This window comes from Jatropha curcas, chromosome 11 (assembly GCF_041381405.1).
Source record: "Jatropha curcas cultivar XTBG-Jc1 chromosome 11, XTBG_Jcur_1.0, whole genome shotgun sequence".
Lineage (NCBI taxonomy): Eukaryota > Viridiplantae > Streptophyta > Magnoliopsida > Malpighiales > Euphorbiaceae > Jatropha > Jatropha curcas.
Window position 1 is genome coordinate 9,278,090 of NC_143161.1, and position 24,605 is coordinate 9,302,694.

Sequence of the window (24,605 nt, forward strand, 5' to 3'; positions counted from 1 at the left end):
CCATTTTCCCGGCCGACGGTCAAATGTCAAATCATAATCGGATCCATATCACAGACCGTCCTCACAAACCCATGGTGGTCCACTTCATCCCAATTCCACACAAACAAGGCACAACATATTCACAGCACAGGTAATCAAACAATGCAATCAAATGCAGACATATAAATCAATTAAACATCGTAATGCAATGCACAATTAAACATCCAAAATCAATGCAAATAAATAAATAAATAGTATTAACAATAAACAACAATAATAAAATAAATAAAAATAAATAACAATAATAACATCAATAATGAAAACAAATAAATAAATATGTAAATGATTAAATGCGTAATAAAGATAATAAATAATCAGAGCACTCTATTTATTATGTACCAAGTTATAGAACTAATCTAACTAAACTTATTAATTATGTTGTTAATTAAAATTAATCTAAGTTCTATCGAAATTTCGGCAGCACCTCCCCTAAAAATTGGACTATCTACCTGCTCAAATATCACAATATTATATATATTTATCAATCAATGCACGCAGCCCATCCGTCGGGCAACCAACAATTTAAGTCCCATCCTCCTTAAACATCAGTATCAACACCCAATTATCTCAACCATGAGTTTATAAATATAACAACTTTCAACAATACTCATATAAAATTATTTGCTAAATCATAAGCTGACCAAATTAATAACTCTATGGTAATTAAATTGTTAAGTTGTTAAAACCTATTTTTAACAATAACTATTTATAACTACTATTTATTTAGATTTGATTCTTATATTCTTATATCCATATCGGAAGTGGTTAGGCTTTCGAATTCTTAGTTTATCAGAATTATACATCTAAACTCCGTTAATCGTTTGAAAACTCCTCTTAATTATCTTATGCACAACCAACTGGTTTTAAGCTAATGATTATACTAATTAACTAACAAACTAATTCCAATTTATCTTACTAATTAACTAACTAACTAATTCCAATTTATCTTTCACATTTCGATTTGTAACAATTATTCTAAATGACTTGTAACCTAAATTTCAAGATTTAGTGTATTTATCTAACGAGGAATCATATTCGATTAAAGACAAATGTTTTGTTTACATATAACTATCCCAATACTCTAATTTCTTGTTATTTAATTAAATCTTCTTAAATAATCGATTAAATTTACTAATCAATTAAATTTGAAATTTATACAAAAATTAAGAACTGGGTCTTAGGGCGTACCAATCGAAAGTCGGATGATGATTCCATGATCAGTGTAAGGAGGGAACAATTCTGTTTCTTTGGGGCCTCGCCGGAGACTCGCCGGACCGCCGTTCATGGTGGCCGGAAAGTCGATTCTGCCCAGAGTTTCGCGTTATCCACACCAAATTGCTCGAAATTTCCTTGAGAGCCCAAATCTAACGCTTGTTTGTTGGACTAGTAGCTCATTTGGCCGAAAAACGGGAAGAAAAGCAGAAAATGGGGGCTGTGTAGATCAGTTTAACACAACCCATGCGCCTCCCTTGCTGCGCTAACGACAACTACACGAAGTGAGAGAGAGACTGGAGGGTTGTCGCCGATGAGAAGGACCACTCGACTGGTCCGCAATCGCCGGAGACGCAACTGTCTCGAGCGAAATAGAATGGCGACTTGCTCGTGATTCCCAGGCTTTGCCAGAATCGGAGATGAAGAAGGAGAGGGAGAAGCTCGCCATCGATGATGGAGAGGACTGGAGCCGTTTGGTGATGACGAGGTCACCGGAAAACCAATGGAGGGAGGAAGAAGAGAGGGGGGGGGGGGTCGCCGCTGCCGCTGAAAAAAAACGAAGAAAGAAGAGGAAGAGAGGAAGAAAAAGAAAATAAATCAGTTTCTAGATTATTCCGGTTCGATTCGAACCGGTTTGGTCTGATTCAGTAATTTGACTCAGTTTCAAAGATATTAATTAGTTTTCTGGTCTGATTTGATTTATTTTAATTGTTTTGGTTAGGTTCTAGAACATTTCCTCAATTTACTCAATAATAACAATAATAAGAGTATTTGATTTTAGGATAATTAATTTTTATATATTCATAGTAGGTTAAATTACGGGGTTTCATATTATTTCTCAAAAATCTATCTGTTTACGATTCAAAATTTTCGACATTTTATTTGGGCTTGGGCCCAACTCATAAAAACTTTGGGCTCAAATTGAAATTGTTTGGTATTTATAGCCCATATAGTTGAAAATCGAGATTTTCAATTTAATAAAAATTCGAAAGTTTCGAAAATAAAAATTCGGGATGTTTCATATATTAATAGTTTTTCATTTTTATTTTTATTTATTTTTATTTTTATGAATATAATAAAATTTTCCATCTTAATATTTCTAAAGACACGAAATAAAACATTTGTTCTCATATCCAATAGAAAATTTAATTTGTTTTTCTCGTTAATATCATAAATAAGCTAACTATTATTAAAAATAATTTAATATTATCACTATTAAAATAATACAATCTAAAGTGTTTTGCAACTTAAACTCTTATACTAGTAAAAACCGTGTATTGGCAATTTATTTTATATCAGTATGCCTTTCACAATTAGATTTATTTTAAATATTGTTATTATTAAATTTATATTATTTTAACTAAGATATAATTATGGGCATCAAAATTATTTCAAAATTCTACATCATTATCAATTAAAAGATACTGTTATTCTCAAAAAAAATATGGTTATACGTGAAATATAATTTTTGTTAATAGAAATATGATATGAATTTTTATTATCTTTATAGATTTTTGAATTTCATAGCTCTTCCTATAATATATACTGTTATTTGTATTTTTTTTTTTTAACATATAATATTTTGTTATAAAAAGAAAAGTTATTGAACCATTTCTTTTATACCGAGAAAGAATGAATAAATTTTATACTATTTAAAAAAAATAGTTCATCCAAAAACTTTGAAAAAAAATATACTTAAAAATAACTTAAAAAAAAGAGATAATCAACGTGCTATAGAAGGTTTACTTGCCACATGTTATTAAATTGTAAATTAAATATCCATACAGAAATAAGTATTTCTGTATAGTAGGAAAAACCTTGTGTATGAGTGAAAAATTAATCCATTAACAACTTCACACTAAATAATGGATTAGTCTTGCCATTATTCTAATCAATGAATATGAAAATTTTAAAAAATTATTTCTATTTTATTTTTTTTTCAGTATATAGTTAAAAGTATATTTTTGTCAATTAAAAAATATTTTTCATTGATTTAATTCACGAGTGAATAAGTCGAACTAAGCATATTAATCCCGTAAATAATAGGAAATTAGTTTACATTGTCTTTAATTTGTTGCATAATAACTGTAATAAAAACTTGTAGAAGTTCAAATTTACACCTTTTTGGTAAATTCTTTTAAAACTACACCATCTTAGATAATTTTTCTTTTACTCCATTTTGCAAAATTGCCCCCAAAATATTGTTGTATATTGATTTCATTTTAACCTTTCTATTTCATTTTTTAATAACAATTTCTTACAAAAGAGAAAAAAAAAATCAAGATTTAAACTTTTACACTATGAGGGATACACTCAATTATTAAAAACTTTAATAGCTAAAATAATGGGATACAAATCATTTCATACAAAATTCTTATCTGATCCCTTTATTTTCCCAACACCCATCTCAACTACCCTATAATTTACATCTTTATATCTATACCACTTGGCACAAAATAAAAAATATGCAAAATTGAGTACTCCCAAACCACCAATAACATAATAAAAATAATCCAATTTCCCTTTGTTAAGATCTTCAGACAACCAATCTCCATTTTTACTTCTTGAACTAATCTTATGAGTAGTAGAAACAAGAAAGCCACTCAAATAATTGGCTAATGCAAGACCAGCAAAAAATGCTGATCCAGCAATGCTCCTCATATTTTCAGGAAATTGCTTGTAATAAAATTCAACTTGTGCTACATAATTAAACCCTTCAGATAATCCAGCTAGTGCAAGTTGAGGCACTAACCACATACTAGACATGGATGAAATCGCACCCCCTCTCGGGGCGATTCCTAGCGTTTGCTTATCGAAAGAAAGATTTCTTCTTCGTCCTTCGACTAGTCCAGAAATAACCATACAAAGAATGGCAAGAATGATGCCAATCCCCATTCTTTGAAGTAATGTAAATCCTCCTTCTTTCCCAGTAATTTTTTGCAAAAAGGGAACCAAAATTCGGTCGTAAATAGGTATCCAAATTGTGAGAGTAACCATGGTAAAAATTATGTATGTAGCTGCAGGAATTTGAAAGTTACTAGTCCCTAAGCTTCTGTCTAGTTGTAGGGCTTGGAAAACGACGTAGGTTTGTTGTTGGATTAACGGGACATGGTAGATTATAGCTGATGCCCATATTGGTATTATTCTTACCAAGCATTTTACTTCTTCTATTTGTTGGATGCTACAAAGTTTCCATGGATTTGTAGCTGAGCCATCTGAGTTGATTTGGTCATCTTCTGTAATTATTGCAGCCTTATCAAGGAACCTGAAGATGCCATTGTAATCAAACAAGTGTAAATGTAAATTAATCAGCAATTAAATGCTTAGAAATTGATAAATTCTAACCTGAATTGGTCTGAATGGGCGAGCTTGGAGTTGATAAATTTGGCAGGAACATAATTGAAAAGAGAAACTTTAGGGTTTTCAGGTAAATTGAGGCCTCTCTTCTTGATGGAAACAACAAGAACTTGAGCCACACTAGTTAAAGGACTACCTTGTGGTTTAACAATAACATAAATGCTAGTTCCTAAGAAGAACATAGCACAAGAAAGGAACATGAGAAAAGCTGGAATGGCTAAACCAATGGACCAGCTAACATCTGATTGGACATAAACAATAGCTGTGACTGAAACCATTACTGCAAATATGTAGGTGAAATAGTACCAGTTGAAGAAGCTACTAGTACCCCTTTTGCCTGATTCTGTGTTAGGGTTAAATTGATCAGCTCCAAATGCAAGATTGCAAGGTCTGATGCCACCAGCTCCAATTACTAAAAATCCAAACCCACTTAGTAAGAAAGCTAATTGCCAAGATGTTGGGCTGATACAATTGCTGCTTTCTTTTCCTATACAGTTTGGTGGGTGTAAAGTGGAGATTGCTGCTGTTAGCATTAGTATCAGCATACCCTATACACATAAAAATTAAACGACAAACAAAAAAATTTAATTCTAGTATAATTAATTAAGTATATGTATATATTCATAAGGAAAATGCTTTAAAACAAAATATTTTCTTGTTTTTCCAAAAATGAATTTCCATTGAGTTTATAATTATAAATTAGTGTGTGAGAACCATTCCATAAATATAATATAATATCCAATTATTTATGTACATGATCCACTTCAATTTGTTTATACTTGCAGGTAGGGGTCAACAAACGGTAGCTTCAGTTCAAACCCAATTGCATCATGGTTAAAAAAAATGCAAATTGGAATTTTCGGACAACAGTCCAAACCGAATCAAAATTAATATTTGAATCGAATTGACTTGAACCAAACCAGTCGATTCACTGGTTTTGGTCGCTTTTGTCATATTGGTTTAGTTTTAACTCCAATTGATGGATTTCTAGAAACCGACTCATCTCAAACTAAATAACAAATTCGATTCAAATTGAATAAATTGACAAATCAAACTTCCATTGCATAACTGACCAAATCAAATCAAAATAAGTCAATTCAGTTTTTGGTTCGGATTGATAGGTGGTTTTGCACACCCCCACTTGCAGGTACTCTGTCCGTGTTCAAGCATTTTAAATGGTTTAGGCTCTAAGTAATTTAAAATTTGTAAATACAGTTAGAAATAGTAAATTGAAATATTAAAATGTCATTAAATTTGAAGTTTTAAATATTAAATATGTAGGTATTTTTAAGTTATATATTTAAGTAGATGGAAAGTTAGAATTTATTATTAACTTTCAGTTTCTCACATATTATTATATAAAGATGTGATTATCTGGTGGTAAGATTGTGACCCTTTATGCAAAAGGAAGCCAGGTTTAATATAGTGTTTTTATATTTTTCTTCTTTCAACTGTTTTTACAAAAGTGATGTCACATTTTCTATTTATTTCTGTCTATTTTTTAACAAATGGTATCAGAACTTTTAAAATTAACAAATACCCTATATTTAAGAAATGCTTTAACTGAGTTTACAATAGTAAAACTAGCAACGAGTTTGAGCACGAACAGTGAAATAAATATTTAAACAAATTTGAAACAAGTACATAATTTTAGAGTTTTTCTTTTTTTTTTTTTTTTTTTTTCATTTTTCTGCTTATTGTTGTTATTGGAGTGTTTCAATTTAACCCATAACCAAATTAAACAGAAAATTTTCTGTTTGATTCGATTTGATTCAGTTCAAAATCGATTGCACACCCCAAGCCAAGACTAGAAATTGAAAGAGAGAGCGAAAGAGAAGTACCAAAAAGGAAGCGACAGAAGCAAAACCCAAAGAGTTGTAACGTCCAAAATAAGTATCAGAGAGGAAAGCTCCAAGCAAAGGAGCCAAGTTAGTGGTGCCATTGAAGATATTAACAATAGTAGTGGCAGTAACACTCTTCATGTTGAAAACTGTACTCAAATACACCACAAGATTTGTTGATGACCCTACAGTACCAAGCTTCTCAAACGTCTCATTTCCTGCATATACGCATACATAATTACCTCATATTTGATAATTACTTAATTAAATTAGGTTTGAACTCACGAGTTTATAGATCTGACATGATACTAATACCTATGCATGACTACAGTTCTAAAACCGCCGATTTTGATTTTAAGCCATCCAATCTAGTTATAAGAATGATGGAACTGAAATCGAACCTACTTTAGGTGGTTTCTAAGATAGCTTTGAACCGCTGATTTCAATTTGGAATTGAAATTAAATAATTTATTTCAAACCTTTTAAAATTATTTTTTAGATTTATAGCTTGAATAAATAAGAATTATAAATACTATTATTGAAAAAAACCAAATCAATTTCAAAGTTTCTTGAAGAACATGTTTTTCACGGTCTCAATCGGAACCACTAGTTTCAAACTAAAGCCACTAGTTTTGGTTTCAAAAAGAATAAAGAACCAAAATCGAACCTTAAGTACACAATTTCAGTTACAGTTAATTTGGAACTAAGAACTGTTGACAACTGTTTAGTACCGCTCTTGACTAGTTTGATTTTGATTTTATTCTGATCTAAAACAAATCATGGTCATGCCTACTAACCTCATTGGATTAGGGCTGAGAAAATTTCAACAGAACCAAATAGACTGATTGAACCAAATTGATTTTGTTCGATTTAGTTCAATATTTTATGTAAGTGGTTTGATTTCAGTTTTTAATATAAAAACTCAAAATTTTTTTCAACTCCGACAGTAAAACCTAAAAAATAAATTCAAACACAAATAGCTAAATTCAAATTGAAAAAACTGGTTTGGTTCAATTTGTACACTATTCAATTTGATTATCAATAAATTTTAGTTATTCAATGAGCATTGATTCAGTTCAATTTGAACCAAATGGATCGGATACTCATCTCTAACTATACTTATTTTCGTATCAATAACATTAGATAAAAGCACATATAGTATTCTTCTCCAAGATAAATACACGCAAATTGAAACTCACACTCCCACAATTCTTAAGTTAAAACTATATATATATATATATATATATATATAACAAAAAGTGCATGAAGAACTCTACAGCTGCAAATAAACCTTGAAAGAAGGAAAAAGATGCTGAAATGCTAATAGAAGTCTATTATTAAGTTCATCCATTCGGAAAAAAAAAATATACATACATATTATATATATACACACACATACACACATGTAAGTAAACTTACCAATTATAAAAGGCATGGCTTTAATTCCTCTATAGTTGATGACTGGTTCGTCTTCATCGGCATAATTTCTGTGGTCTTGCTTGTTCTCCATGGATTTTTCCAGAGGAGAAAGCTTGGGTGTATATGGGTACTGTCAATGTGAACTTACAATTAAATAATAATGGAAAGTTGGTTGGTCAAAAACGAAAGCACACAACACAAAGTCTAGTACCATCGCCTAATAAAGACACAGCTTCACTACTCTCTGTGTGTGGTGTGAAAACAGACGTAGCCCATTCCATGTCCATTTACATGTATTATTATTGCTATTTCCTGCTAAGTTGTTAGTGACAGGCTTGACTGTAGCATACGTATGTATGGATATCATCAATCCAAAAAAAAGACGGCTTAGCTTGGTTTGATTAGTCATACATAGTTGTTTATAACTCAATCATATTAGGTTTTCCATTGGTATTTTGGTAGGAATTAGGGAGTTAGGAATTATGCCGACTTCTAAATAGAGATACTGTGATGTCGTTAGAGCGAAAAATGTCAATGCTAAAATATACTTTACATCTCAATAAAATTATTTGATTGCAAAAATCTAATTTTATTATATTAGGACTCAAATGAACCACTTGAAGAATTGAAATTGAACACTTCTTATGCCTTCTATTTCTTGCAATTAAATTACACAAATATTCTCAATTTATATCTTAATGATCTCCTAAAATTTCCCTTTCAAAAAAACATGAGCTCCTAAAATTTTAATATTATTTATTGGTTAAATAAATTACGAGATAATAAAGTAAATTAAACTCACTATCAATTTACACAGTGTTTAGAATGACTCTTACCTAAGAATTCAATTCAATATAATTTAATTCTTGCACATGAATTTTCCAAATAAAGCTCTATTATGAAATGGATTTTTTTAACAACAAATCAAAACTATAAATTGCATTAAGAAGAAACGGTACACATATACAGAATACGAATCAATAAGTTTATATATTTTTTATAGGAGATTTAATAATAAATTATTTATACAAACAATAAAAAAAATATAATTTTGATTTAAAGTATTTAATTGAATTGACAGAGCATAGTGCATTATATATATGTCGTATACGGTTACTCGCTCCACTTATTAGCTATTCATGACCATTGTTTGACTCGATGACCTTTTTATAAATCTAATTTGATTATCTTCAAATTTCTTTTTTTTAACCTCTTTTCTGCATAACTGTTTAAATAACAAATACCATAAATAAAATCACACTAATACTGACAACAACTAATAAGTTCAAATACTGTCAAAACAATTACATATGAGAACAAAATCCTAAAATATGGGGCTATAATAATTCGAAGATATAAGGAATAATAATTTGAAAATATGAGGAACAAAAATTCATAATTCAGAACAGATCAATTGATTCAATAAATTAATTGATTTTTTTAACATTGAATAAATTGAATGGTTGTTAGTTTTAGCACAAATCAATTGATTTTTTTTTTTTTTTTTTTTTTTTTTTTTGTGCAGAAGATATCAATTGCACTTGAAGTGTTGTGTTCTGTTCAGGAGTCGATCCTACATTCATTAATGAGAAACAAACAAAGAGTAACAATTGAATGAATCACAATTGATCTTCAAAATGGATTCCAGCAGTTATCCACGTATAATTTGGTGTCGTTTACGCATATTAATTTTTAAAAATATCTTTTGCAACCTTTTCAATAAAATTGGAATGCTTGTCCAATAACTGAAAAATAAAAAAAATAATAATAAAAAAAAGACACACAAATTAGGAGTTGTAACCCAGATAGGGATAACTGACTGAGAAGATTACTTGCGGGATATGAGTTCGATCTTTTGGAATGCCTCATTGCTTTCGAAGGCAAGTGGAAATTAGTCAGATTTATCGTCAGACAAGCAAGTATAAAAAAGAAAAAAAAAAAGCTGTCATTATCCAATTTCATGCATGAAGAAAGCTAGTTTGAACACTTCTCTTCCTAATTTCAACTAACATTCCAAGTTCTATAAACTAAAACCACCAATCTCAAGTTCAAATGGTCTAAAAATAATTTTAAAAGTGTTACCTTTTTTTCTTTCAAAGGGAAATTTCATCCATTGTCTAAAAATTAATATAAGCAAAATTTTAGAATATGAGATTTTAGCCATTCTGTTCACAGTGGCTTTTATTCATATAATTAACTAGTCAAATGCCCTCGCCTCCCAGAAGATTTACAATTTTATTTTTTTTTTAAGAATTTGAGTAACATTATTTATTTAACAGCTATTAATGATGTATAATTGAAAATATATAATTGAATTGAACAGATGATGTATGCAATAAATTTATTATAGGATTAGTAATTATTGAAAAAACAATTGAAGATTTTTTCATTAATGCAATATACTTATTAATCAATTTTATGGAGTATTAATTGTTGGAAAAAGAAAATGAAGAGTTTTATATTTTAGAATGAAAATTTCTTAAAATTATGAGATAACTAATTAGAAAATAATAAAAAATTTAAGAAATAATAACATGCAACATCAATTTATTGCGGGATTATTGATTATTGAAAAAAAAAAGTTAAAAGATTTTTATTATTAATGCTGAAAAAATAACGAAAATTTTAAGAAATAACAAAATGTCATATAAACAATTAAATTTCTTAACATTTTGCAACACCATCAAACATGATTCAACTTATATATATTACGTAAATTTGTATAAAGTTTTGATAAATAGGGAGTAATTTAAGAAAAATAATGTTAAATATAATATGTCAAATGTCACTCCAAAAAGAATAAGAGGGAGTTTTTTTTGTAAGAATGAATAAGAAAGAGTGTTACCGCTAAGGATATGGCCATTAAACTTTAATTACTGAATAGAGTCGCTTATATATATATATATATATATATATATATATGAAATTACATTTTATCCTTCAATAAATGAGTTAGACGAGTCGAGCTATGATACGATCATTTAAACTTGTATTATATACAGATCACTCATTTATAATACGAATTTATTTAGAATCAATCCTAACTTGTTTAATTTCTGCATTAGATGAATCGTGTTTCTGTATCCGACCCATTTTAACTCTCGTAATCTTATTGAGCTGGATGATTAAAAATTGATATTACGAATTGATTACTGAATTTTTAAGTATGGTTGTAGGAACAATTTTATCTTTTCATCAAATAAATTATAATTATTTATTTAATCAACTCTGAAAAAGCTATCATTCAAATAAAATTTGATTTGCAGATTTAAATAAGCATCTTATTAGTTCAGATCAAATAAATAAGTTTATTTCTTATAATTTGAATGAATAAATTGAAGGTTTGACAAGTTATAATTAATAATTTAATTTATACTCTCAAGTAATTTTAAAAAAGAATCTAAATGAAAATTTTACTTTCAAAAACAGGTTTTTTCTTTAAAAAACATATATAATTCAGCCTAAATTCAAATCTATAAAGCTAATTTAAAATACTTAGTGAATCAATTTAATAAGTAATTCTGATTTCTAATTTAAAATGACTGGACCAAATCCATCAAACTCAATTTACTCATCACCTCAAAACATAATAGATCTTATGGATATGTCAATTAGAGAGGATCCCATAAATTCAATGGCATGAAGATGAAATGTTTGACTACACAAAACAAAAGCACTATGAAAATGACGCAATAAGCCAATAATTCAACTTTGTAAATAATCCTAACAGCCAAAGAAGCATTGACAAGTATTTGGAAATGAAGCATTAAGCTAATAATTAAACTTTAAGACAATCCTAATTGGCAACGTAAGCTCAACAATTATTGTAACAAAGATGATCATTGACTGGGAATTAAGGAGTCCTGATTAGTGAAAAGTTAACCAATAACAGAAAGTAGAAAATTCAAATACATTCTTATAAAAAATGGAAAATTTAACTATAATGAAAAAAAAATTCTTCAATTTTGACTTATATTTTATACATATTTCTTATAACGATTGAAACATTTGAAACTTTATATGATTGTCTTCTAAATTCAATTGATATGAAAATTAAAACTGATATTACGAGAGACACGTGACATTCTGTGTGACATCCCGACCAGGCAAAGCGATCCTAAGAGGGTGGGTAGAGCAAAGCTCCTGGCTAGGTTCTAGGATGGCCGGCTAGCTAGGGTATGTAGTGGAATGCGGGATACAGAAATGAATCGAATCATATATCGAAAAGGGAGAAATTAATCATTCGACGCGCCTTTTGGTTGAATGGCTGGAGAGTTGGAAGAACTCCAAGGTTAAGCGTGCTCGCTTAACAGAAATCCTAAGATGGGTGACCTCCTGGGAAGTTTCCCATTTCACCTGCAGGACAAAACCGTGCGAATCTTTCCAATCTTGTATGGAGGATTTGGCTTGATCCAAAGCGGACAATTCCTCTAATGATTAGAGTCGGGCGTGACATTCTGATTGAAAAATTCAGTAAAAAATAATCTGTGTTCTTTTTAGGAAAAGAAACAATTAATCTAACTCTTCTATAGTCAAATTCTAAATTGGACACCACATGATTAGCTTAACCGATCAAAAGAGTTTAATATTTGTGTCATGTTATTTGTTAGTAGATTTTCTTACCAGTGTTTTCTTTTTTAGAATAGGGTCAAATTATTAATTTTAACGATCATATCAGCATAATTTGAATGAGTCACACGGTAAGTTATAATTATTATGAAAAATAAAATAAAATGCATACATTAATAAGATTTAAAAAATTACGAATACGAAAATTATAAAAGGATCAAAATAAAGAATCTTTTATCATTTAGCTTGTTTATAAACTCGTAAATCCAAACAATCACTCATCACTATTAACTGTCATTAATTTTTGTTGGTTTTTTTTCTGAAAATATTAATATTTGTTGGTCCAGACTTTAGATTTATGGCGTGCATATATACCTCGACTTGATAGTAGTTATGTATAAAACAAAAAGAAAAAGAACAAGTATTTAAAAAAAAAAATTAAACATTTAAATCATTTTAAATCGCCTACAAGACTTTATATGTAATAAAAATTATAGTCATTTTTTCTCTAAAAAATGAATTTTTATAATTTACTCAACATATATATCTTACATTTGAAAAGAAAATACAAGCCACTACAAAAAAAAACGTTATTTTGCGACCGACATATCGGTCGCAAAATGGCTCATATCGGTCGCAAATTTGCCTTCGCGACCGATCTGCGACCGCTACATATCGGTTGCAAAATACCTGGTCGCAAAAGTTATTTGCGACCGATTATTCTATCGGTCGCAAATTAGCGACGGATATGGTCGGTCGCAAATATGAATAATCGGTCGCAATTTCTGGTCGTGGTTTTATTGAAAATTCAGTCGCAAATTTGGTCGCAGAATAACGGTCGCAATAATCGGTCGCAAACTGTTAATTTAAAATTGTAATTTTCGGTATCAAATCGGTCGCAAATCGGTTGCAAAATTGGAAAAAAAATAAAAAAAATTAAATAATATTATGAAACCAAAATTTTTCCGCACCTGTGAAAATTGTCATATATACATATATATCACACACACAATTCAAGAACAATGTAAAAATGTAATTTTTATTGTACTGAACAAATTAAAATATCAAATTACAAATGAAAAACTAGAAAGGTCCAAAATCAAATCTATGTTGCTGCTCATCTGCAGGATCCGATATCGGATCTCCCGATGTCGGATCGCCGGGAGGAGTACCTGCTGGATGTGATGTAGCGCCAGGAGGGGTGACCAAGGTATCGTCTGCAGCATTGGGATGGGGAGCCGGTAGTGGCTGCTGCTGAGACGTCGAAACATGTCGGTCTGTAGCAGGCGCAAGAGCGGAGGAAGAAGTACCAGCACCGGGCTCACCAGACAGCCGCATCACATGCGCTCTAAGCTCTGCAATCTGTCTCTGCTGATCAGCAAGCTGAGCCCGTATATCATCAGTATAGCGCTCGCACCATAACAGTACTAGAACAAGCCAATTAATCACACCCAAATACACATAAATCGCAAATAAAAAAATAAAAAAAAAAACGAAAAAAAAAAAACACAAATCGCAAATTAAAATACCTCAACTTATTCCAAGAAGACGGGTGGAGTGACCGGAGGGGCTAGAGCGGCGTCAGGCGGGCTGGAGCGGCCTGCGAATAGAGGAGAGGAGAGGAGGAGGAGAAGAAAGAAAGAAGAAGAAAGAAGAAGAAGGGCATCTACCGTTTAAAGCCCTAAAAATTGCAACCGACCAATCTGTCGCAAATCGGTCGCAATTTTTAACCCTGCGACGACGTTTTACTTCGCAGTATATTTGCGACCGATTTGCGACTAAATCATTCGGTCGCAATTTTTAACCCTGCGACGACGTTTTACTTCGTAGTATATTTGCTACCGATTTGCAACTAAATAAATCGATCGCAATATTTCGGTCTCAAATCTGTCGCCGATCGGTCGCAAACGTTGTTCCTAATTTTGAACCGCGCAAATTTGCGACGGAATAGCCCTTAGTCGCAAATCGGTCGCAAATTCGGTCACAAATCCGTCGCATAGTAGTCACAAACTGCGAAACAAGATCACGGGAATTTTTAGCGCTAAACTTTGCGCCCGTTTGTTCTTGTGTAGTAAATCTGTCGCAAATTGGCGACCGATATTTGTCGGTCACAAATATCGGTCGCAAAATAGCGTTTTTTTTGTAGTGAGCATTATATCGTCATGCGAAGCACGAAGGACCACTTAGAAATAAATTTAGTGAAAATTATAAAAATTAAGATAAATTTTAAAATTCGTAAATATCAAATTCTATAAATAAATGGATTGAGACGAGTAAGACACATGCCAAAAGCGCTGCTTTCATCACTAAATTAATATGCACTAGTGGTGAGCACAGTGTTGTTTGGTGCAGTCTGAAAAATTTTCAAACCAAACCCTAAATTACGGTTTATAGATTTTTCAATCCAAACCAAACTATTTAATCAATTATTTAATCAATGAAATCAAATTAAACAAAGGTGGGTATGGTTTGCATTTTGATACCATTAAAATAATTTTTAATAATTATTTTAATTATAATTAACCAATATAATGAATTCGTATATGACATATAATGCATAATATAAGAAAAAAATATAACTAGCAAAAAAGTGATCGGTCGGTAGTTTGATAACATAAAGTATAACATATAAAATATCAATTTTTACAATTAAAATTTACAAAAACAATAAATTTATATGTAACTAGTATTCATGATCCATCAAACTATAACCTACTAATAAAAACTTATTTATAAAATAAATAAATTTCTTTCAATATTATAGCACTAAGAACATAAAAAATGCAATCAAAAAAAAGTTATCATGTTCACAAGGTATATTTCAAAATGCAATCAAAAAAAAGTTATCATGTTCACAAGGTATATTTCAAAGTTTCAAATTAGATAAAATATATAACAATTAAATTAATAATACAATGACATCATAGAATATAAATGCGGTTTGATTCGATTTTAACCGGTTTAATAAAATAAAAATCCAACCAAATTGTTTTAAAAGCAGTTTATTAAATTATAAATCAAATCAAACCATTTAAAACAATAAACCATTTAAAACAGACTGTTTGATGTGGTTTGGTTTGGTTTCGCGGTTTAAATCATTTAATGCTCACCCCCTAATATGCACTTAAACTTTCACCTGAAATATTTTATATAAATATTCTTAAATTATAAATAGGTTTTGATGGAAAGCGAATATATGCAGCCTTGCTTTATACATATCTGAACTAAACCTTTTATGAATAGTTAATTTAATACACATATCCATCTCAAATCCATGCTCTAATACTCAAACTTACTTTAAATGTTTTTAAGAGATATGATAACTATGAAAACACTTTGCTAAATTTTATTAATTATTATTTTTAAATTAATTAATTTAAAATATAATACTCTTTATTGGTCATTATTGTTCAATTAATTATTTTTAAATTTATTACAATACAAAATTAACATGTATATTGTCTGTTAACTTTTTTTTAATTAAAATATCGAAAGAAAAGTTTTAACAAGATCAGTCGATATTCGGTATAAAAGTGGAGAAAAAAAATTCACGGAAAACCTCTTAGATTTTATAAGGAGGCCTCAATTAGGTCAGAAATATATTAGAGGCAAAGTTTTTTACAGGTCAGGATGGCCGAGTGGTCTAAGGCGCCAGACTCAAGTTCTGGTCTTCGTGAGAAGGCGTGGGTTCAAATCCCACTTCTGACAATTCAATTTTTTGCTTATTGTCTTTTTTTTTTTTTTAATTTTGTATAATGGGTTCAAATCCCAATTCTGAAAATTCAACTTTTGCTTATTGCCTATTTTTTTTAATTTTGTCTATTTTTTTTTTAATTTTGTATAGTGGGTTCAAATCCCAATTCTGAAAATTCAACTTTTGCTTATTATCTATTTTTTTTTTTTTAATTTTGTATAATTATAATGCTTAATTTTGCTCCAATATCTCGCAAATTTCCAAAGGTTATATAAGCTATCAATGTATATATGAAAAATAACAATGTAAAGTTATTAAAATATTTTACAATTTATTAGAACATTTCAATATGTAACTTAATTGTGTGAATATAGCCTGAATATTAAGATAGGGTTTGGCGTCGTCACAGTTTCAAATTTTCCATTTAATTTTGATTAAAAAAATAAAACATGTTTGTTTTAAAATTGTTTAAATTTATTTTCTAACTTTTTTTCAAAATCATTTAAAAAACACTAATACGTTGTTATATGAAATCACAAATAGTGGGTTTACGCATTTTTATTTTTTTCATTAATACGTTTCCTTCTTCTCTCTCTCTTACTAAACTTTAGATACACTTTCTTTCTTCTCCCTCTTACATCTTATTTGTATCAGTTAGGATAATTTAAAACTCTATAATTGACTCACATCTATCCCTGTTATCATATCTAAAATGTTTCCTCAAACTTTTGTAATTGTTAATAAATAGTTCATCACAAGTACAACTCATGCGGGTATTTTCGAAAGTATCCAGAAGGTCCATCTATAAAAGGGCATCTGAATCTGTAAAGCATTTTAATTTACTTTATAATTTTTTTTTATTATTATTCATTACATCAGCTAGCATTATTTATGGCAAATAGCTCAATATTTGTGGCAAAAATTAAAATAATTAATTTTTTTTTTTATGTAGTAGAATAATTCATTTTCTTTTGAACATGATTTCTTCTATTCAAATAAAATATGATTTTATTCTCGTATATTCTTTTCTATCTCTTATATATGTGTTATCAACATACATTTAAAAAAAACTCAGAAAAAAACAGTTTTCAAAAAATAAAAATCACTTTTTTGTTTTTCAAAAATAAACAATAAAAAACGGAAAATGGCAACAAACAACCCCTAAATAAACTAGTTTTAATGCAAAAGTTATGATTTTGATCATTTACAATTAGTTGATTATGAGTTGTAAATGATTAATTTAAATAAAACATTAGTGCTAAAGGTTAAGTATCTTATCCCCTGGCTTAGTGGTAGAAGTGCATTGATAAATGGCTGAGTTGTTCTGGCTTCTTGCTTACAGCTTCTTCTTAACTTTTTTTTTTTTTTTTTTTATCTTTATTTATATAGTATTTTTATTTTGATAGTTTATCTTTATTCTTTATGACAGATTAAATAATCATTCAACACACCATTAATTTTTATAATTTTTCTTTTTTAATAGATTACATGTAATTCTACAATAAAGCCAAAATCTAATTGATTTATTAAAATATATATTATAGAATACATAGTATATGTAACATTAAAATCACTCTTTTTACTCTTCTCACAAAGAATTGCTTTTAATGATAAAACATATTATTCATATTTCATTAATGATAAAATATCGATTAGAAACAATTTGCGTTCTTAACTCTTTCCCGTGTTATTTTAGCCTCATAAAATGAAATCATGGCTCCGTCACTATATGCAAGTAACTATAAATAAAAGTATAAATGTAACTACAAATAAAAGAATAAGCAAACATAATTATTTAGGAAAAAAATTTATTAATAGGCTATAAATATAAAGAAACATAATGGTAGCAAAGAGAATATCAAAAATTGACACATCAAAGGATAAGTTATGCAAATAATGATAAATGAGAGAACCTACAAATATAATTGCAAACAAATATAAATAATTAAATAAAAGAATAATATAATGCTTTAAAATGGATAAAATTAAAGAATTTAATTATTAATGCAATAATTTTGTTGTTTGAATTATTAATTATTTCAAAAAAGAAACAATGAGCTTTAATAAATTTATTAGATGATTATTAATTATTGAAAAAAGAAAATGATAGATATAGATAGATAGCAATATAATGCACTTAAATAATAATGAATGCTGAAAATAAATGAAGAAATCCTCGTATTTTCCCTCTTTATTTTCTTTCGTTTCATGTACTTTTTCCCAGACAGTGTAAAAATTTATTGGATGCTAGATATTAATGTACAGGTGCTTAACAAAGAATCTTACAAAACGCGAGGCCTCTAAAAAACTTCATTGAAATGGAACAGGAACGCCTTGCCTTTTGTTCACAATAGCCATTGCCAAATACCTGGTACCCATTCCTATAGGCGCCTGTTCTTCTGGTCCCTCCCAGAAGGGGGCTTCGCCTTCGCCCACCATACGCCAGTATCCTGTCCTTAGGGATTCAGCTTGTTCATCTGTGCAGTTCTGCAGCAATGCTTCCACACGGAAATTTATGCCAAGGGAACCGAGAAATTGGGACTGAGTAATTGGGCCGTGGACTGAAACATCCTCTGAAAACACCATGTAATGCCATGAATCAGTTTTGTTTAGCGTCTCAGATAAATAAATAAAAAACAATATAATACTTCTGAAAACACCATGAACTGCTATGGATTACTTTTGCTTAGTGTTTCAAACAAATAATATAAACTTCATTGATTTGCAAATGAAATTCACCAAAAAAAAAAAAAAATCATTTGCAAATGAATTCTTGTGTCATAAAAATAAGAACAAATATGTACAGAAATAGAACTAGAGGGATGTGGACACACACCTGAAGCTTCCTCAGCAGAGTGCTTGACAGAAGCAAAATCAACATATGCACTGAGATCAGCAGAACCAGGATTGTCTAGTATGTCGACAAACTTGTGTTTCCTAATTGCCTGCATAATGTGAAACGAGAAAAGCATGCAAGTGTACAGCGAAAGAAGGTTAACACAATTCAATTTGCAAATTTTGAATCCAAATCATACAAGAAGCCAGTAATGCCAAAGAATATACAGTGTATGGTTTAAATGGATAAACATTGACTGGTACAACTAAATTCTGCATTTGGAGGAGAAAAAAACAGAACCACTGGCTATAAGAAAACAACAAGAATCGCCGCACCTGCAAACTATCAGAGATTATTCCATTTAGACCATAATCAATTATAAGAGCACCTCCTCCATCAGAGCTTATTCTTTTGGCAATCGTATGAGTCAGATCCATTGCTTTTGGACAAACCTCAATGTGATTAAGCTTCTCTATTTCTTCAGTTGCTGCCCATTTACAGCGCTTCATTAAATAGAGAGTTGCAGGTGTTGGCTGTGGAGATAGAACAAAATGAAACCTAATACCAATGTACACAAGATATATCAATTATGATTCCCTGAAGTTTAAATCTGGATAAAGACTAATTAACAAACAAATTCTTACTTTGAATTCTCAGCAACATCAACCATTTTCTCACACCAGCCACGAGAAGCCCTCTGCAGAGTTGTCAAATTAGAATGATACAAGATAATGGAATAGAAGAACTCAAGCATTTCACAAAAGCAAGAGGCAAGATACATAAAGGTAAAGAGAGAACTTTTAAGTATGACTATGAAGATGCCAATTAAAGCGGTATTACATTTTAGATTCTTCATAAGACATAATAGCTTCCAATATAATTAAACAAGCATAGGAAGAAAAATAAGATGCAAAAGAAAGCAAGACAACTGTAAACAATGAATGTAATACAATACAGAGCCAAAATCAAAAACCTACTGAGCAATATGATAAATATCCGAAATTTCACATCGATTGAAGGAATGGTTCATGCGGGAACTTTTATTTATTCATTTACTTATCGTGGTGGTGTTTGCATGTGTGTGTGTGTGTCATAAGCCAGACACATAAAACTGAAATCAATTAGACAAACCTGAAACTGGTGAACTGGTAGAGCATCATAAAACTCATGGGCAATGATGATTGCAGGCACTGAAAAATCAGCAACAAAAACAAATGTGACCAGGAGAAGAACAAATAAGCTGCAACTTTCTCATTATGGAAGGAGTAAAACAAAATAAACAGTATCCTCCGAACAATATCAATTAACATTGACATCTAGAACTCCTACTCAGATCATAATGCTGTATGCAAATTTTTCAGTGGTATAATTGACAAGATACTCCATACCTCCTGAAGGAACCTGCTCCAGTGAAGTATGCCATGATATAGGTGTTCCTGCCAACGAGCTAATAGTCCTTTCATCAACACTGTCACCCGTATTATTTTCATCCACACATTTTAAGTTATGATGTTGAAGCTTCTGCAACACAGGGCTGCATTCTACCATGTGTATGTGCAATGATTCAGTGAAGGTCTTAAATTTTGATGCACCCTACATGTAAAATTGTACTTACTCAGCAAAAAGCACAAAAAGTATTCCTACACGAAATCAAGGTGAAAAGCCAAAAAAGGAGTGCAGAGTTGGGTTACTATTTAATATCTCTTTAGCATATGATAGGAAACCTGAAAAATTCGCATAATTAGGGTTGTGACATCATACACGCAGAAGATCGGCCATGAGAGTTCCTCGTCCTGGACCAAGCTCAACAAGGTTTACATTTTTTGGTTGTCCCATTTGCTCCCATAAACACATAGCCCATACGCCAATCATCTAAGATTACACCAAACAGATACATGTCAATCACCAACAAGATGAGAATAGATTCAAAAATCATTAGATTTAGAAATCTAAAATAGTGAATGCCCTTTTGTGCAATTACACTTCAAGTTCATTAACCTAGTAACCTCGAAAAAAGACACATATACTTCAACGTAAAACAGCACTGAAATTACCTCCCCGAACATCTGGCTAACTTCAGGAGATGTTATAAAATCACCATCTGCTCCAAACACGTCTCGATTAATGTAGAACCCAGCTTTGGGGTTTGTCAGAACTTCTTCCATATACTCTGCCACTGTAATTGGGCCACCTCGGAACTGAAAACACATAAATAATATAGAATTAAGTCGAAGTACAAGAAAAAGTTTTGCATACAGTAAAATATGGTGCAATCAGCTCACAACTATCTTTTTTGCAGATCACAATGGGATGTTTATATCATCGTAAGAATGAAGTATCGAACCACAAAACTAGCCTACTCATTGCTTGGTGATTACATTACAAATTTACCAGCAATTCTTCCATAAGCTTCGTAATTGAGTTGAAAGAAATATTTTAAGTTTCAAGGTGCTATACTTCCCTCTTATCATATAAATATCTGGAGTGTCACTACAAATCACCACAAAACTATCAATTTGCAATGCGGATCACAAAAATTTGAAAGTAGATCAACAGTGATCTGGAATACTTAAATCAAAATTCTGGCATGCCAACAACTAAGGGCAGAGAAGTAAAACAATTTTTTAATACAGACTTCAGATAGCTTATTATTGTGACACTATGAATTTCAGGATTCAAACTTTTTGATAGCATTGAAGTAGTTAACATAGCAATTAATCAATGAAACTAAGAATATATTTGTTGGATTTTAGACAGCAAAAAAGAAATGTCATTAGTTTTCATTTTATTATAGTATGGCACCTTGTCCATATATTAATATAAATGGAATCCTAAAAAGTGTTTTCAGATTGGATAACTGTATTTTGTTCCACCAAGTTATCCCAAAAAGCCTACCCCCAGCATATTACATTTTTAAGACAAATGGCACTCAATATTTACACTTCATTTCCACAAACTAAAGTGATTTGCACTAAGCTACGTTTGGTTTGATTTAATGCAATGTAATGTAATCAAATATGAAATGCAATGAAAAATGTAATGGAATGGAATGTAATCAAGATTCCATTACAATGTTTGGTAATGTAATTGAAAAAATTTATGAAATGCAATCACCATTCCTTTTTTATGTTTGTTTGAAAATATATAATGTAATTAGCATAATCCACCAATCAAACCACCACCACCACCCAACCACCACTATCACTCGACCTCCACCACCACCACAACGTATACAACTCTACCACCACCACCACCACTACTACCTCAAACACGACTCCACTACCACCACATCATTATTAATACAAAAGAAATATTTAAATCAAAAGCTATTAGCTATATTAAGCTATTAAAGACCATTTAAATTTACAAATTCATTTGAACTAAAAAATTGAAAGAAGGTAACCCGAAAAAAATATAATATAACAAAATCAAAGTTAAAGTCATTAGAAATTAATTTTTTATATATTTTCATTGAATCAATTAAATTACAATAAAAAATTAATGGCATTTTGATATTTTTAATGTTTTTTCATTCTATTCTTTCCATTCCTATAATAAAATAAAAGAATAAAATATAATTTTTATTGAATGTTGCATGTTAAACACTAAAATATTATTTTTATTGTGTGATGGTGGAGTGGTAGTTGTGGTGATCGTAGTAGATTGGTTGAGGTGGCGGTGATAGATAGTGGTGGTTGAGGTGGTGGTGATAGAGCAGGTGACGTTGATGGTGGTGATTGTGGTAGTGGAGTGATAGTGGCAGTGGTGGTGGTGGTGGAAAAGGTAGTAGTGATAGAGCAGTGGTGGAGTGGTAGTGCAGTGATGGTGGCGGTGAGTGGTGGTGGTTGAGGTAATGGTGATAGAGCATGTGGTGGTGCGGTGGTGCAGCGACGGCGGCGGCGTTGGAGTGGTCGTGTTGGTGGTTGTGGAGGAATAGTAGTGGTGGTGTAGTTATGGTGGTGGTGGTGGGGATGGTGGAGTGGGGGTCGAACGATGGTGGTAGTGGTGGTCAACCGGTTTTAATTGAGGTAACTTGATGTAATTGGTATTACATGTGCTTAATGTAATAGACAATACAAGTGTTTTTTTATGTGATGAATATTGCATCAATTTAAGTAATGAAAATTATATATGTAATCTCAATTACATTACATTGTTAAAAAACAAAAAAAGTCTAACCAAACAATGTAATCAATCATGTAATGGAATTCTCATTTCATTACATGGTTGATTATACTATACCAAACATGGCCTTAAAGTATCCTTGCTTAGATTGCCTTTCTTCTCAAATCTCTTTATGTTTGGATGCACTTTGTGGAATTTCTGTATTGTTGTTGAACTTTCTTTCACAGATAAGACTCTACCTTAATTATGTTGAAAAAAGAGTAGAAAAAAGAACAGAAACATAAGATGCATCTGCTTCAAGAAAATAGATTCCATTTCTCATCTCCATTCTCTATGTAAAAATAAAGACCAAGTGTTGAACTTGCAACAAATTAAAAAACTCCTTTCATGGAAACTTTAGTCAATAACATATTCCTCACTTTCTGATTCAAGTGTAGATAATTGGACTCCCCATTAAACACAAACTTTCAAAATTACCAAAAAAAAAAAAAAAAAAAAAAGATTTTTTTGTGAAAACTGCTTAAATAGTTTAAACTTGCTTTATAGAAATGAACTTGAAGAATTCATTTATGAATGTATAATTTGGCTTACTTATGTAAATTCTGTAAAACAAATTGATTCCTAACAGTGAAATGATCTCATTCAAACAAAACATAAAGACATGAAATTTTCAAATGAATACCATAGAATTTTGCAGAATTCCTTTATACGAAACAAATAAGGCCTTAGAAAAAGGACAGGATGAGAGGAACCTGTTTAGCAGCTTCAATTTTTCCAAGTACTAAAAGAACTTCTCAACTGTTCCAATTTTTTGGATAACTTCTAAGAGATTGGAAAATTTCCCACAGGTAAAAAAAGGTTTAGTAAGGCATTCTGATGTTTTATTTCTATGAAAGACCACCTCAGTTGCATTCTTTCTCTCCTCTTTTACATTAAATCCGACATCAATCATAAGCAAACATACAGATACATTAGCAAATAGTTTAGCTACATCGATAAATAACATAAAAACCCAAAAAACAAAAGGAAACACAACAAAATTTAAGCACAACTAAACAAATGTAAAACCTTGATAATGCCTTTAAGGTGCTTGATAAGCTCCGACTCCGAAGTGGGTTCGTGAGAATGCTCTGCAATTCATTAAAAAATTGTTTTATTTAGTAAAGACAAAACCATTAACATACATACAGGGAACAGTGAAGTGGCACCAGGAGGATTATAAAGGCCGGAGCGGTCAATGGAGATGGTGCTGGTGGGTTGGGCATTGTGGTTCTCCAAGTGTTCGGCGAAAGTACTGTTAGGGACTTCTGATTGCGAAGATGAAGATGAAAAATAGGAGAAAGTAGAAGAATTGCAAAGCAAAGGAAATGAAGGAGAAGGAGAAGTTGCTGCTTTGTTTGATAGGAAAAAACGGCAAGTGGAAGCTTGGTTTATCAACAATCTTCTAAGCATTTTCTCTCTCGTTGCAAGCCACCTTCTACTGATCGGGATTTTCTTTATGTTTAAAAGCAAC

The 24,605-nt window shown here is 30.6% G+C and overlaps 2 protein-coding genes and 1 non-coding gene across 3 annotated transcripts; 1 reads left to right on the forward strand and 2 right to left on the reverse strand.

Moving 5' to 3' along the window:
* Nucleotides 1–3,559: 3,559 nt before the first annotated feature.
* Nucleotides 3,560–8,061, reverse strand: LOC105642583 (protein NRT1/ PTR FAMILY 2.11). The gene is made up of 4 exons (XM_012227458.4): nucleotides 7,869–8,061; nucleotides 6,450–6,667; nucleotides 4,597–5,156; nucleotides 3,560–4,516 (listed from the first exon to the last, which is right to left on the reverse strand). Exons 1-4 carry the CDS (start codon nucleotides 7,957–7,959, stop codon nucleotides 3,613–3,615), a joined length of 1,773 nt encoding a protein of 590 aa, XP_012082848.1. The 5' UTR covers nucleotides 7,960–8,061; the 3' UTR covers nucleotides 3,560–3,612.
* Nucleotides 8,062–16,061: 8,000 nt separating this feature from the next.
* Nucleotides 16,062–16,145, forward strand: TRNAL-CAA (transfer RNA leucine (anticodon CAA)). The gene has a single exon. It is a non-coding gene; the product is annotated as a tRNA-Leu (tRNA).
* A 2,147-nt stretch (nucleotides 16,146–18,292) lies between these two features.
* Nucleotides 18,293–24,605, reverse strand: LOC105642592 (NADH dehydrogenase ubiquinone complex I, assembly factor-like protein (DUF185)). Its single transcript, XM_012227470.4, has 10 exons — nucleotides 24,301–24,605; nucleotides 24,161–24,222; nucleotides 21,022–21,165; nucleotides 20,729–20,839; nucleotides 20,356–20,560; nucleotides 20,099–20,157; nucleotides 19,612–19,664; nucleotides 19,303–19,525; nucleotides 18,968–19,076; nucleotides 18,293–18,704 (listed from the first exon to the last, which is right to left on the reverse strand). Exons 1-10 carry the CDS (start codon nucleotides 24,542–24,544, stop codon nucleotides 18,442–18,444), a joined length of 1,473 nt encoding a protein of 490 aa, XP_012082860.1. The 5' UTR covers nucleotides 24,545–24,605; the 3' UTR covers nucleotides 18,293–18,441.